Source organism: Oenanthe melanoleuca, chromosome 1 (assembly GCF_029582105.1).
Source record: "Oenanthe melanoleuca isolate GR-GAL-2019-014 chromosome 1, OMel1.0, whole genome shotgun sequence".
Taxonomy (NCBI): Eukaryota; Metazoa; Chordata; class Aves; order Passeriformes; family Muscicapidae; genus Oenanthe; species Oenanthe melanoleuca.
The window spans coordinates 800,842-813,033 of record NC_079333.1 but is presented as its reverse complement, the minus strand read 5'-3'; the positions used below and the strand labels follow the sequence as shown (position 1 = coordinate 813,033).

The window sequence follows — 12,192 nt, the reverse complement described above, 5'->3', positions numbered from 1 at the left end:
AGCAGCTCTGTGTTTTACAGCCAGGCCTCGCTTGGCACACGATTTTAATTAGAGTCTGGTTACACGGCTCGGCAGATGTGGAATGTATTTCTTAGCCCAGGTGGAATAAATCTATTGCCATAAAAACCAACCCCCCTGTTATTAAATTCTCCCTTCTAAATAGCCCAGTATTGAGATGCACACCCCCGCCCCCTGCCCGCTCCCCCTCAATGCTAACCCTTTTCTAAGTGCTTAATGAGCTTTAATTTTATTATATTCCCTGACTGTATGGACCTGGCTTCTGTCGTGGCCAGGCTCCCAGCGAGGGGCTGCAGGGACTGGTCAGCCCCCTGGCCGGGGCCGTTTGGGGTCCCACCCTGGGCCACTGCCCCCCTTCCCATTCCCAGGGAATCGATTCCCAGCGTGCAGCCCGAGGAAAGGCACCTCCCCACCCACACTCCCCTCCGTTAGTCTGAGCAGTGCCGTGGCCCGTGCTCGGCAACTCCAGAACTCACCCAGGAAGAGCACCTGCTCCCCAAGATCCCATCCCTCCCAGCAGGGCCCACGGGCTGCAACGGGGAGCAGACCTGCCCTGCTGGAGCCCAGGCCACTGTCTGGGGAGACTGGTCACCCATCACAAGGCTCTGATGAGCTTCTCAGAAAGCTCCAGCATGTCTGGAAACTGAGACAAGCAGAGGGGGAAAAGAGGAGGACACGGGAGAGGAGCATGCACAGATTCCATCCCATAGGATCACCAGGATGTCATTTCCCACAAGTCTCCCACAACATCCCCGCTGCATCATCCTCACCACCATGTCTGAAGAACAAAATCCCAGGACTGTCCCCAGCTGGGACACCTGGCTCTGGGCTCCCCAGGACTGTCCCCAGCTGGGACACCTGGCTGTGGGCTCCCCAGGACTGTCCCTTGATGGGACACCTGGCTGTGGGCTCCCCAGGAGTGTCCCCTGATGGGACACCTGGCTGTGGGCTCCCCAGGACTGTCCCCTGATGGGACACCTGGCTCTGGGCTCCCCAGGACTGTCCCCAGCTGGGACACCTGGCTGTGGGCTCCCCAGGACTGTCCCCTGATGGGACACCTGGCTCTGGGCTCCCCAGGACTGTCCCCAGCTGGGACACCTGGCTGTGGGCTCCCCAGGAGTGTCCCCTGATGGGACACCTGGCTCTGGGCTCCCCAGGACTGTCCCCAGCTGGGACACCTGGCTGTGGGCTCCCCAGGACTGTCCCCAGCTGGGACACCTGGCTGTGGGCTCCCCAGGAGTGTCCCCTGATGGGACACCTGGCTCTGGGCTCCCCAGGACTGTCCCCAGCTGGGACACCTGGCTCTGGGCTCCCCAGGACTGTCCCCAGCTGGGACACCTGGCTGTGGGCTCCCCAGGAGTGTCCCCAGCTGGGACACCTGGCTGTGGGCTCCCCAGGAGTGTCCCCTGATGGGACACCTGGCTCTGGGCTCCAGGACTGTCCCACTGTGGCCAGGGACCCCAGGCTGGGGGAGAGCATCACCCAAGGTGTGTCAGAGCCCCGTGCAGGGATCAGGCTGCTCTGCTGCTGAGTGTCCAAAGGAAGGAGCAGGGAGCTGGGCTGAGCTGGGCTGAGCTGAGCTGGGCTGAGCTGTGGCTGCCCATCCCACCTCTCAGCACTCTCCAGGTGCAGCCCCTCATCTCTTTGAGCTCAGAGAGTCTGAGTCCCCTGGGGCAGCCAGCAGCCAAGGCAGCCCAGCCATCCCCACCCAACCTGCACACCTGGGCCTGGCCAGGGCAGAGAGGGGAAACAGCCTCTGTGTCATGGGAAACGACCACCTGGAAAGGGTTAAATTGCCATTTCAAAGGTAAAACCTTCCTCAAAATCCTTCTGGATGAATTAGGGTTAACCCTGGCCTTGCCAACCTGAAGGACAAAACTTCCTGGATGTCAGCATGTCCCAATTTCCTCTGAGCTGCTCAGACAGGGCAAGAGGCTCCCAAAGGTACCAAATGCCTTTTTGGGGATCATGGTCAGCCTGGCCAGCACTTGGTGAGGCTGATCCCGAAATCCAACAGCAGCCCTGTGATCTGTTGGTTATTAGCAGGTCAGCACCATCTGGAAAGTTTGTCCTGGGAATTTTGGGTGCCTGTGACAGGCTGGGGGCTGCTTAGATGAATTATAATCATCTCTAATCAACCTTTCCTGCTCCTTTTGGTGGTGCACACTCAGCTCCAAGGCCAGGAGTCCATCCTGGAAGGCAGCAAAGCACTTTGCAGGTTTCCTGGACCCCTCCTGGCCGGGTGGGGACGGCTGAGCCCCCCAGGGATGTGGGCACCCAGAGCCCCCAGCCCTCGTGGAACTGGGCCTGCCTGGCTCCCAGGGAAGGGCAGGACAATGTGCAGCTCTCCTCTGCGTCTGTCTGGGCCCTTCCAGGTTCCCTCTCTCCTCCTGGGAGGAGCAGAGCCCACAGCAGTGTCTGTGTGACTGCTCAGGACGTGCTGAGAGCAGCTTGGAAGGGGATCAGTATTTCCATTCAGTTTTCAGGGCTGATCTTCCTGCCCCGTGGGTCCCTCTGCAGCCCCCTGCCAAACCCTGCTGGCAGACTGCAGCCTCAGGCAGCCCTCAGTGAGCAAAGCTCACCCTTCCCAGGGTTTCCTGTGAGAATGCAGCCTGCAGCACCAGGCTAAAAACAGATGCAGAGACAGGTAGGGGAAAAAACACGTGTAAAAACGTGAAACCCCCTCACTTGGGCCTGTGTGGATGGACACTGACATTGCAGGTGTGCTGGGGGACACTTGCCTGTTTTTCCCATCCAGAAAGTTTCTTGGAGGTTTCCCTGCCTGTCCCTCTTTGGAGCCGTGGGTTTAACCCCTTGTGGCTCCCTTGCCTGGAGGATGGGTTGCTGAGGTTGTGCTGGGGTTAACCCTGAGTGGGGCTCTGTCCCTCAGAGGTGTGGGTGTCTGTCTGTGGGGCTGGGGGGCTGTCAGTCCTCACCCCCAAACTCAGCCCCAGAGCTGGAAGAGGATCCAGGGTGCAGACAGCTGCCAAGCTCTTCTTCCCTGCTCCTTGCAGGTGCCACCTCCCTCCTGGGGACAGAGCCTCAGTGAGCTGGGGCAGCTGGCTGGGTTTGCTCTGCAGTCCCTCCCTGTGCCCCATGGTCCACCAGGATTATCTGCACTGTCCCTGCAGCTGGGAGCAAAAAGAGGGGTCTGGGCCAAGCGATCCTCTTACTTCATTTTCAACTGTGTGCAAAGCCCCTGATCAGACGGCCCAGATGGTGCTAAATGGCCGTGAAGGACCATTAGACAGTGGGTGATTGTCGAGCTCCTTGAGTTAGATAATCGTGATGGGCCTGAACTAATTCATTCCTACCCAAAAAGTGCCTCTGAATCACCGACTTTTGGCAGGACTGGTGAGAAGGACTTGCAAGCAGTTCCCTTTGGATTTACGCAGCCTGTGCAAACAGGGATCTCTGCTGGAGCCACACACAAAAACGGGAGCAGGAAACCCACCTGGGGGTCAGTCAGAGGATGGGAGGATGGGAGAGGATGTCCCCAGGCCAGGGGCAGGAGAGGCAGGGGCAATGCACAGCTCCTGTGAGCCCTGGGTCTGGAGTGGGAAGGGCACAGGCATCCTGGAGAAGGGCTGCACTCTCAGCTCTCCTCCATCCCCCCTTCGGCTCCAGCTGCCATCCCCAAGGCTTTCCCTGCTTTTCTCATCACCCCTCCTCAGCACCCGATTCCAGGAAGCCAGGGCCTTTTTCCAGTGCCCAGATAGTCCTGACTGGCTGGCAGAGCTCCTCTCTGCAGGGATTTCTGTGGTTCCTGCCTGTGGGGCTGTCAAGCTTTGATGGAGCTGGAGACAGGGAAATGTGATCCCATTTCCCCAGCACAGCTTGGACAACCTGCCAGATTAGGTACATCCTGAGCTGCTCCTGCATCCAAAAAGGTGAAGGAACAGGAGAAAAGAGTGATTACAGAGACATTTCTATGTGAGAAGAGACAGGAAATATGAGGACTGTTTAGTCTGGAGAGGAGACAGGCCCGTGGTGGCACGAGAGCAGCCTGGGAGCCCTGCAGCACTGACAGTCCTCTGGTTTCTCCATTTCTCATCCCAGAAAAAGAAAAGGATGTGCAGACAGAGTGGATGTGGGGGAAACATTCACCCAGTGCTGTGTGTGGGTCTCCATGGAGGGAATTTAAGGGCAATCTTATCCTTTTGGGGAGGAATCCCTCCCTTTGACTGGGGGAAGGACATACAAGAACAGACATCCCAATTCATTGGGAGATGCCTAAAAATTCAAAGGTTTGTCTCAATTTTTGTCTCAAACCATCCATCATTTGGCTTACCACAGAACCACAGAATCACTGAAGCTGGAAAGGACGTTTAAGATCAGAGTCCAAACGTGCACCCAGCACTGCCAAGGCTGCCACCCACCCGTGTCCCCAAGTGCCACATCCACTGCTTTAAATCTCTCCAGGAGTGGGGCCTTCACCACTGCCCTGGGCAGCTGTGCCACGGCTGGGCAACCTTGCAGGGGAAGAAATTTTCCCTAATATCCAACCTGAGCCTCCCCTAGCACAGCTTAGGGCCATTTCCTCTGTGCTGTCCCTTGTTCCCTGGGAGCAGAGCCCGACCCACCTGGCTGGGGGCTGGAGAGGGTGAGAAGACGTTTTGCAGCCCAAACACTGGTGCTGGCTGAGCAGCCCTGCAGCCCCAGCCCGTGGTACAGCACAGGCAGTCAGGGAGAGGGAAGGGCCCGGGCACGGTGTCACCCTGTCCCCGCACCGACCCCGGCTGTGGCTGCTGCCCCGGGCCCCTGAGCCAATTAAAGGGGTTAATCCCGGGCTGCCTGCTGGGACAGGCTCCTGGGCAGGCTGGGAATCACTGACACCCCTGCAGGGGCCGCTCAGTGCCTGCAGCCTGTCCCTCTGCCCTGCCCCAGCAGTGCTGAGACCAGCTTGGCCACCAGCCCCTGTGTGTGTCCCAGCTTGGCCACCAGCCCCTGTGTGTGTCCCCAGCTTGGCCACCAGCCCCTGTGTGTGTCCCAGCTTGGCCACCAGCCCTGTGCCTGTCCCAGCTTGGCCACCAGCCCCTGTGTGTGTCCCAGCTTAGCCACCAGTCCCTGTGCCTGTCCCCAGCTTGGCCACCAGCCCTGTGCCTGTCCCAGCTTGGCCACCAGCCCTGTGCCCCTGTGCCTGTCCCAGCTTGGCCACCAGCCCCTGTGTGTGTCCCCAGCTTGGCCACCAGCCCCTGTGTGTGTCCCAGCTTGGCCACCAGCCCTGTGCCTGTCCCAGCTTGGCCACCAGCCCCTGTGTGTGTCCCAGCTTGGCCACCAGCCCTGTGCCTGTCCCAGCTTGGCCACCAGCCCCTGTGTGTGTCCCAGCTTGGCCACCAGCCCTGTGTGTGTCCCAGCTTGGCCACCAGCCCCTGTGTGTGTCCCCAGCTTGGCCACCAGCCCTGTGTGTGTCCCAGCTTGGCCACCAGCCCTGTGCCTGTCCCAGCTTGGCCACCAGCCCCTGTGTGTGTCCCAGCTTGGCCACCAGCCCTGTGCCTGTCCCAGCTTGGCCACCAGCCCCTGTGTGTGTCCCAGCTTGGCCACCAGCCCCTGTGCCCCTGTGTGTGTCCCAGCTTGGCCACCAGCCCTGTGCCTGTCCCAGCTTAGCCACCAGCCCCTGTGTGTGTCCCAGCTTGGCCACCAGCCCCTGTGTGTGTCCCAGCTTGGCCAACAGCCCTGTGCCTGTCCCAGCTTAGCCACCAGCCCCTGTGTGTGTCCCAGCTTGGCCACCAGCCCCTGTGTGTGTCCCAGCTTGGCCAACAGCCCTGTGCCTGTCCCAGCTTAGCCACCAGCCCCTGTGTGTGTCCCCAGCTTGGCCACCAGCCCCTGTGTGTGTCCCAGCTTGGCCACCAGCCCCTGTGCCTGTCCCAGCTTAGCCACCAGCCCCTGTGTGTGTCCCAGCTTGGCCACCAGCCCCTGTGCCTGTCCCAGCTTAGCCACCAGCCCTGTGCCTGTCCCAGCTTGGCCACCAGCCCCTGTGTGTGTCCCAGCTTGGCCACCAGCCCCTGTGCCTGTCCCAGCTTGGCCACCAGCCCCTGTGTGTGTCCCAGCTTGGCCACCAGCCCCTGTGCCTGTCCCAGCTTGGCCACCAGCCCCTGTGTGTGTCCCCAGCTTGGCCACCAGCCCCTGTGTGTGTCCCCAGCTTGGCCACCAGCCCTGTGTGTGTCCCAGCTTGGCCACCAGCCCCTGTGCCTGTCCCAGCTTGGCCACCAGCCCTGTGTGTGTCCCAGCTTGGCCACCAGCCCCTGTGTGTGTCCCAGCTTGGCCACCAGCCCTGTGCCTGTCCCAGCTTGGCCACCAGCCCCTGTGCCCCTGTGCCTGTCCCCAGTGCTCTGGCAGGACTGTCCCTTGCAGTCCTGGGGCAATGCAGGCCCAGGGATGCTGGTGTCCCTTCCTCCCACACCCCTGTAGACAGGCCAGCAGAGCTGGGGGTGTCAGGGAGGATGGCACAGCCACATGGCACAAGGGGCATTGTTGGGGTGAGGCAGCTCTGGGTCACTTCACACACGTGGAGCTCTCTGGAAGGGCAGTGCACCACACTCTGGGCAGGGGTTGCTCAGGGAGGGATGTCAGGGACCACATCCCTAGGATCATGGAATGGCTGAACTGTTCAGGTCAGGAAAGCCTCTGATACCATCCAGTCCAGCCAGTGCCCAAGGCCACCAGCACTGTCCTGTGTCCCCAGGTGCCACATCCACACAGCTCTAAATTCCTGCAGGGATGGGGACTCACCACTGCCCTGGGCAGCTGTGCCAGGCTGGACAGCCCTTTGGGGAAGGAGTTTCCCCTGATCCCCAGCCCGAACCTCCCCTGGTGCAATTCAGAGGCATTGCCACTTGTTCCCTGGGAGAGGAGGTGACCCCATGCAGGTTCCTGTAGCTCACCAAAGGATTTCTCCTGGCCAGGAGCACCCAGCAGCATCCTGGACGTGGCAGGGGAGCTCTGTGTGAAGAGCACTCAGCTGGGTGCACCCAGGAGTTCTGTCTGTGCCTGGTTTGGTGTGCACATCCCAGCACAGCTCTGTCTGTGCCTGGTTTGGTGTTCAGGGTCCCAGCACAGCCCTGTCTGTGTCTGGTTGGGTGTGCACATCCCAGCACAGCCCTGTCTGTCTCTGGCTGGTGTTCAGGGTCCCAGCACAGCCCTGTCTGTGCCTGGTTTGGTTTTCAGGGTCCCAGCACAGCCTGTCTGTGCCTGGTTTGGTTTTCAGGGTCCCAGCACAGCCTGTCTGTGCCTGGTTTGGTGTGCACATCCCAGCACATCCCAGCACAGCCCTGTCTGTCTCTGGTTTGGTGTTCAGGGTCCCAGCACAGCCCTGTCTGTCTCTGGTTTGGTGTGCACATCCCAGCACATCCCAGCACATCCCAGCACAGCTCTGTCTGTCTCTGGTTTGGTGTTCAGGGTCCCAGCACAGCCTGTCTGTGCCTGGTTTGGTTTTCAGGGTTCCAGCACAGCCCTGTCTGTGCCTGGTTTGGTTTTCAGGGTCCCAGCACAGCCTGTCTGTGTCTGGTTTGGTTTTCAGGGTCCCAGCACAGCCCTGTCTGTCTCTGGTTTGGTTTTCAGGGTCCCAGCACAGCCCTGTCTGTGCCTGGTTTGGTTTTCAGGGTCCCAGCACAGCCCTGTCTGTCTCTGGTTTGGTGTGCACATCCCAGCACAGCTCTGTCTGTGCCTGGTTTGGTGTTCAGGGTCCCAGCACAGCCCTGTCTGTCTCTGGTTTGGTGTGCACATCCCAGCACAGCCCTGTCTGTGTCTGGTTTGGTTTTCAGGGTCCCAGCACAGCCTGTCTGTGCCTGGTTTGGTGTTCAGGGTCCCAGCACAGCCTGTCTGTGCCTGGTTTGGTGTGCACATCCCAGCACAGCCCTGTCTGTGTCTGGTTTGGTTTTCAGGGTCCCAGCACAGCCTGTCTGTGCCTGGTTTGGTTTTCAGGGTCCCAGCACAGCCTGTCTGTGCCTGGTTTGGTGTGCACATCCCAGCACAGCCCTGTCTGTGCCTGGTTTGGTGTGCACATCCCAGCACAGCCCAGCACAGCCCTGTCTGTCTCTGGCTGGTGTTCAGGGTCCCAGCACAGCCCTGTCTGTGCCTGGTTTGGTTTTCAGGGTCCCAGCACAGCTCTGTCTGTGTCTGGTTTGGTGTTCAGGGTCCCAGCACAGCCTGTCTGTGCCTGGTTTGGTGTTCAGGGTCCCAGCACAGCCTGTCTGGGCTCGGCACGCTGTGGGTTCCTGCAGGAAGCCTCAGCTGCTCCAGGCAGTGCAGTGTGTGCAGGTTCCCTCCCAGCCTTCCCCTGAACCCGGAGCCGCCTCATTCCCAGCTCTCCACTTCTGCTAAATGAGCACTAATTGCTCCTCGCTGGGCTCCAATTACATCACTGGAGGGCAGCTAATTAGGCTGATGAGAGGGGCGGCTGTGGCAGGAGATGCTGCCAGCCCTGGGGCAGGGACCTGCCTTGGCCCCCTCCCTCCCTCCCCATCACGGGCAGCCCCTGGTGCTCAGAGCCTCACAGGGATTGTTTCCTGGACAAACTTAGGCGGCTCAGCCCCTCTGTGTGCCCTGGTGGGCAGTGCCAGCTCAGTGCCCAAGCTCTGAGCTCTGTGTTCAGCCCAGAGCCGTGAGCAGGCCACAGGGAAATGGGAGGGGTGATCCCCTGTGGAGGAGCAAAATCTGTGGGGTTTCTCTGCATCCCAGCCCTGAGGATGTGGCCTGAGTGAATGCAGGACCCCACCAGGGCCCCCAAGCCCTAACACAGACCCTACAGGGAAGGGAGAAGCAGCACAGCTAGCTGAATCAAGAAGACTTTTAATACAGAGTTGGATCTCCAAATAAATAGATTTATCAAAACAGAATAAAACAAGAATCCAGGATAAATAGATGTACCAAAACAACCTGAAGATCCCCCAAAGCTGTTCCCAGGCAGGGGAAGGTGATGCTGCTGCACACCCTCCTCCCCATGCTGCAGAAGTGATCCTGTTTGCCTTTGGGAGATGCCCCTCCTGTCAGTACAGGTAGATATCATATAGGATAGAGATAAATATGTAGCACAATAAATGCTGAGTAGCAACCTTAGTGCAGTGCCCAGGGTCTCAGACCCTGCCAGCAGGTGGGTCCTCCCTAAACCTACACCTTAAGTGACCTGCAAAGAGGGGAAAGGGTCATCCCAGCTGGAAGGGAGGAGATTTTTCAGAAAACACCCCTTGGAGGGCATTCAGCCAAAGACACAGCAGCTCCAGGGGCTCCAGGGAAGGAAAGAGGGATGGTTTTTCTCTCTTTGCAGGCCATGTTTCCACCAGCAGCTGGCAAGAAGCAGCCATGCTCTGCCCTGCTGCACCTCCTGGTGCTGCTGGGGTGGATCCCACTCCTCGTGCCACAGCAGGTCTCTCCCTCCCTCGGGGGCAGCAGGAGGAGGTGGCCAGCCTGGAGAGAGGCACCCACACAGCTGTGGATCTCTGGAGTTGCTGGAATTCCACTAGTGTAACCTTATTGCAGTGCCAGTCTATTTAATAATGCAGCTCTGGAGTCCATATATATGTGTATGTGTGTCTGTGTGGAGATAAACCAATAGGCAGAGCAAAGTTCTCTGCTTTACAAGCTCTCAGGTTCCTTCTCTGGGCTTTCTGTCATGCTCAGCTCTGCTGTCTGGGCTCTGAAGATGTTCCAGTGACCTGGGTGAGCAGAGACACACATTGCAGCAGCCCTGGAGCAGAGGCACAGCTCCCAGGCAGCCCTGGCACTGGAGAGCCAGCAGCACCTGGCTGTGCCCCCAGAGCAGCTCCTCGGGAGCCCAGCCACGTCTCCAGCCTTGGCTTAAAATGGGGTTTTGGCTTGGAGGGGCTCCTGCCCTTGCAAGGCAATTAGTGGCACTTGCAGTGCTTCTGGTGGAAAACACCTGCACAGTCAAAGAAAAGGGGCTCAGCTGAAACAGGGATAATCTCCCTCTCCACCTCTTAAAGGTGCTTTGATGTGGTGTTAGGTCCATGTCCTCCCTGGCATGTCTCAGATTTGGGCTGACTTTCTGCCTCCCAGGGGAAGAAGCATTTTGCTTGTCTTCTGCCCCAACCTCAGAAAGCCAAAATTTCAGTTTCATGGGCAATGGGCAGGCATGGTTCTCTCCTCCCTTCTGTCAGCCCCGTTTGTTTGGGGTGCATTGCTCAAACCCCATTTATATTCATTTTCTGCTGCTGCCTCAGCCCTGGGTCTTCATTCAGCAACCCATGGCAGGGGAAAATCCTGCTGCAGAAGAAGAAGGAATCCCCCAAGGAGCTGCAGACTCCCAGCAAACCAAAAGTGGGGCTGCAGCCCCCCCAGACCAGGACAAAGTGTCCCAGTCCCTCTCCTTGCTCCCCAAAGGATCCCTGATGTGCAGGAGGTGCCTGGAGGTGCTTTCCCTCCGGGTGTTCCCTTCCCTCCACGCAATCCCAGCAAGGGTTATGCAGCCCAAATCACCCCTGGTGGAGGGAGTATTTTCTAGTTGAATTAATCCTCTGCTGTGAAGAAATCACCAGTCAGAGCTTTCCTAGGACTGGCAGCCATGGCAGTGGTTTCACCACAGGGTTATTTGTCAGGGGAAACTGAGGCAAGAAGAAGGGGGCACATGGCAGAGACTCCACCAGGGTGTGAGGCCCAGCCTGGAGCAGGGGCTGGGAAATGCCCCGGGGGTTTGGTGGAGAGATGCTGTCTCAGATGGACTGGGGGGAAACAAAGCCCAGCACCCTGGGCACTGGGAGTGACCCCATAGCCAGGGGCTGGACCCTGCTGGCTCTGATCCCATCCCCCTGAGCCCCATCCCACCAGTGATCCCATCCCCCTGAGCCCCATCCCACCAGTGATCCCATCCCCCTGAGCCCCATCCCACCAGTGATCTGATCCCATCCCCCTGAACCCCATCCCACCAGTGATCCCATCCCACTGAGCCCCATCCCACCAGTGATCCCATCCCACTGAGCCCCATCCCCCTGAGCCCCATCCCCCTGAGCCCCATCCAGCCAGTGATCCCATCCCACTGAACCTCATCCCACCAGTGATCCCACCCGATCCCCCTGAGCTCCACCCCACCAGTGATCTGATCCCATCCCACTGAACCCCATCCCACCAGTGATCCCACCCCACTGAGCCCCATCCCACCAGTGATCTGATCCCATCCCACTGAGCCCCATCCCACCAGTGATCTGATCCCATCCCCCTGAGCCCCATCCCACCAGTGATCCCATCCCCCTGAGCCCCATCCCACCAGTGATCCCATCCCCCCGAGCCCCGTCCCACCCGCAGGGAACGCGTGGCAGTTCTGCTCCTTGCAGGCACTCCCAGTGTGCACCAGCATTCCTGCTCTTTGTCATGTTCACCCACATCCCTGAACACCCAGAATGGCTTTCAAAATATTCCAACAGTTTATGTTGTTGCTAATCCCTTGCACCTTTTTTTTTTCTCTCCCCCCATGCTCCCAGGAGCACCAGATGGATTAGATATAAAAATCAAACAGTTTTACAGGCTCTGGAGAGCAAAACCTCTGGATTTCACAAGAGTGCCTCCACTTTTAGAAATCTGGCTGCCCTTTCCAGCACCATGAAGTGAAAGCATGGCTGTTAAGCAGGAGTGTGGGTGTGAAGACAGGTCAGCCCAGCCCAGCCACACTTGCACAAGTGTTTTCCCTGAGGTCCAGCTCCCACACCATGCTGGGATTTACACAGCCTGTTTGGAATGGCTGGGGCAGAGCAGGAAACTGGGGGTTGTTTGGGGCAGGGAGTGCTGGAGCAGGGGGGAAATGGGGGTTTTCTCTCCCTACCCTCGTTTGTCCTGGTGATCAGCCTGAAGTTTTGTGCTTCTTGCTTGAATTCTTGTTTGCTGATCTTCTTGGTCTGGATCAGATGGAATATTCCTGCAGAGGGGGATACAGAGCATCAGGTTCTGCATCAAGGCTCACACAGGTTTGGACTCTCTGTCCCCTCCTGACACTGTCTGCCCCAGGGTCCTGGTTTGGTGCAGGACCTGCTCTGCCAGAGCCTGGTGGGAGCTGGGAGTGAATCCAGGGCTGGCCAAGGCCAGGAGACATCTCATTTGGTATTAGGAGGAAATCCTTCCCTGTGAGGGTGCCCAGAGCAGCTGTGGCTGCCCCTGGATCCCTGGCAGTGCCCAAGGGCAGGATGATCCAACCTGGTCTAGTGGAAGGTGACCTGTCCACAGCAGGGC

The 12,192-nt window shown here is 59.0% G+C and overlaps 1 protein-coding gene across 1 annotated transcript in view; it reads right to left on the bottom strand.

Annotated features, from left to right (window-relative positions):
• Nucleotides 1-8,793: 8,793 nt before the first annotated feature.
• CHRDL2 (chordin like 2) overlaps nt 8,794-12,192 on the bottom strand; it is a 28,784-nt gene continuing 25,385 nt past the window's right edge. The window contains exons 10-11 of the mRNA XM_056489780.1: nt 11,789-11,881; nt 8,794-9,671 (exon numbers count right to left, since the gene is read on the bottom strand). Coding sequence (XP_056345755.1) covers nt 9,592-9,671; nt 11,789-11,881 — 173 coding nt within the window. The 3' untranslated portion in view covers nt 8,794-9,591. The remainder of the gene's footprint in view (nt 9,672-11,788; nt 11,882-12,192) is intronic.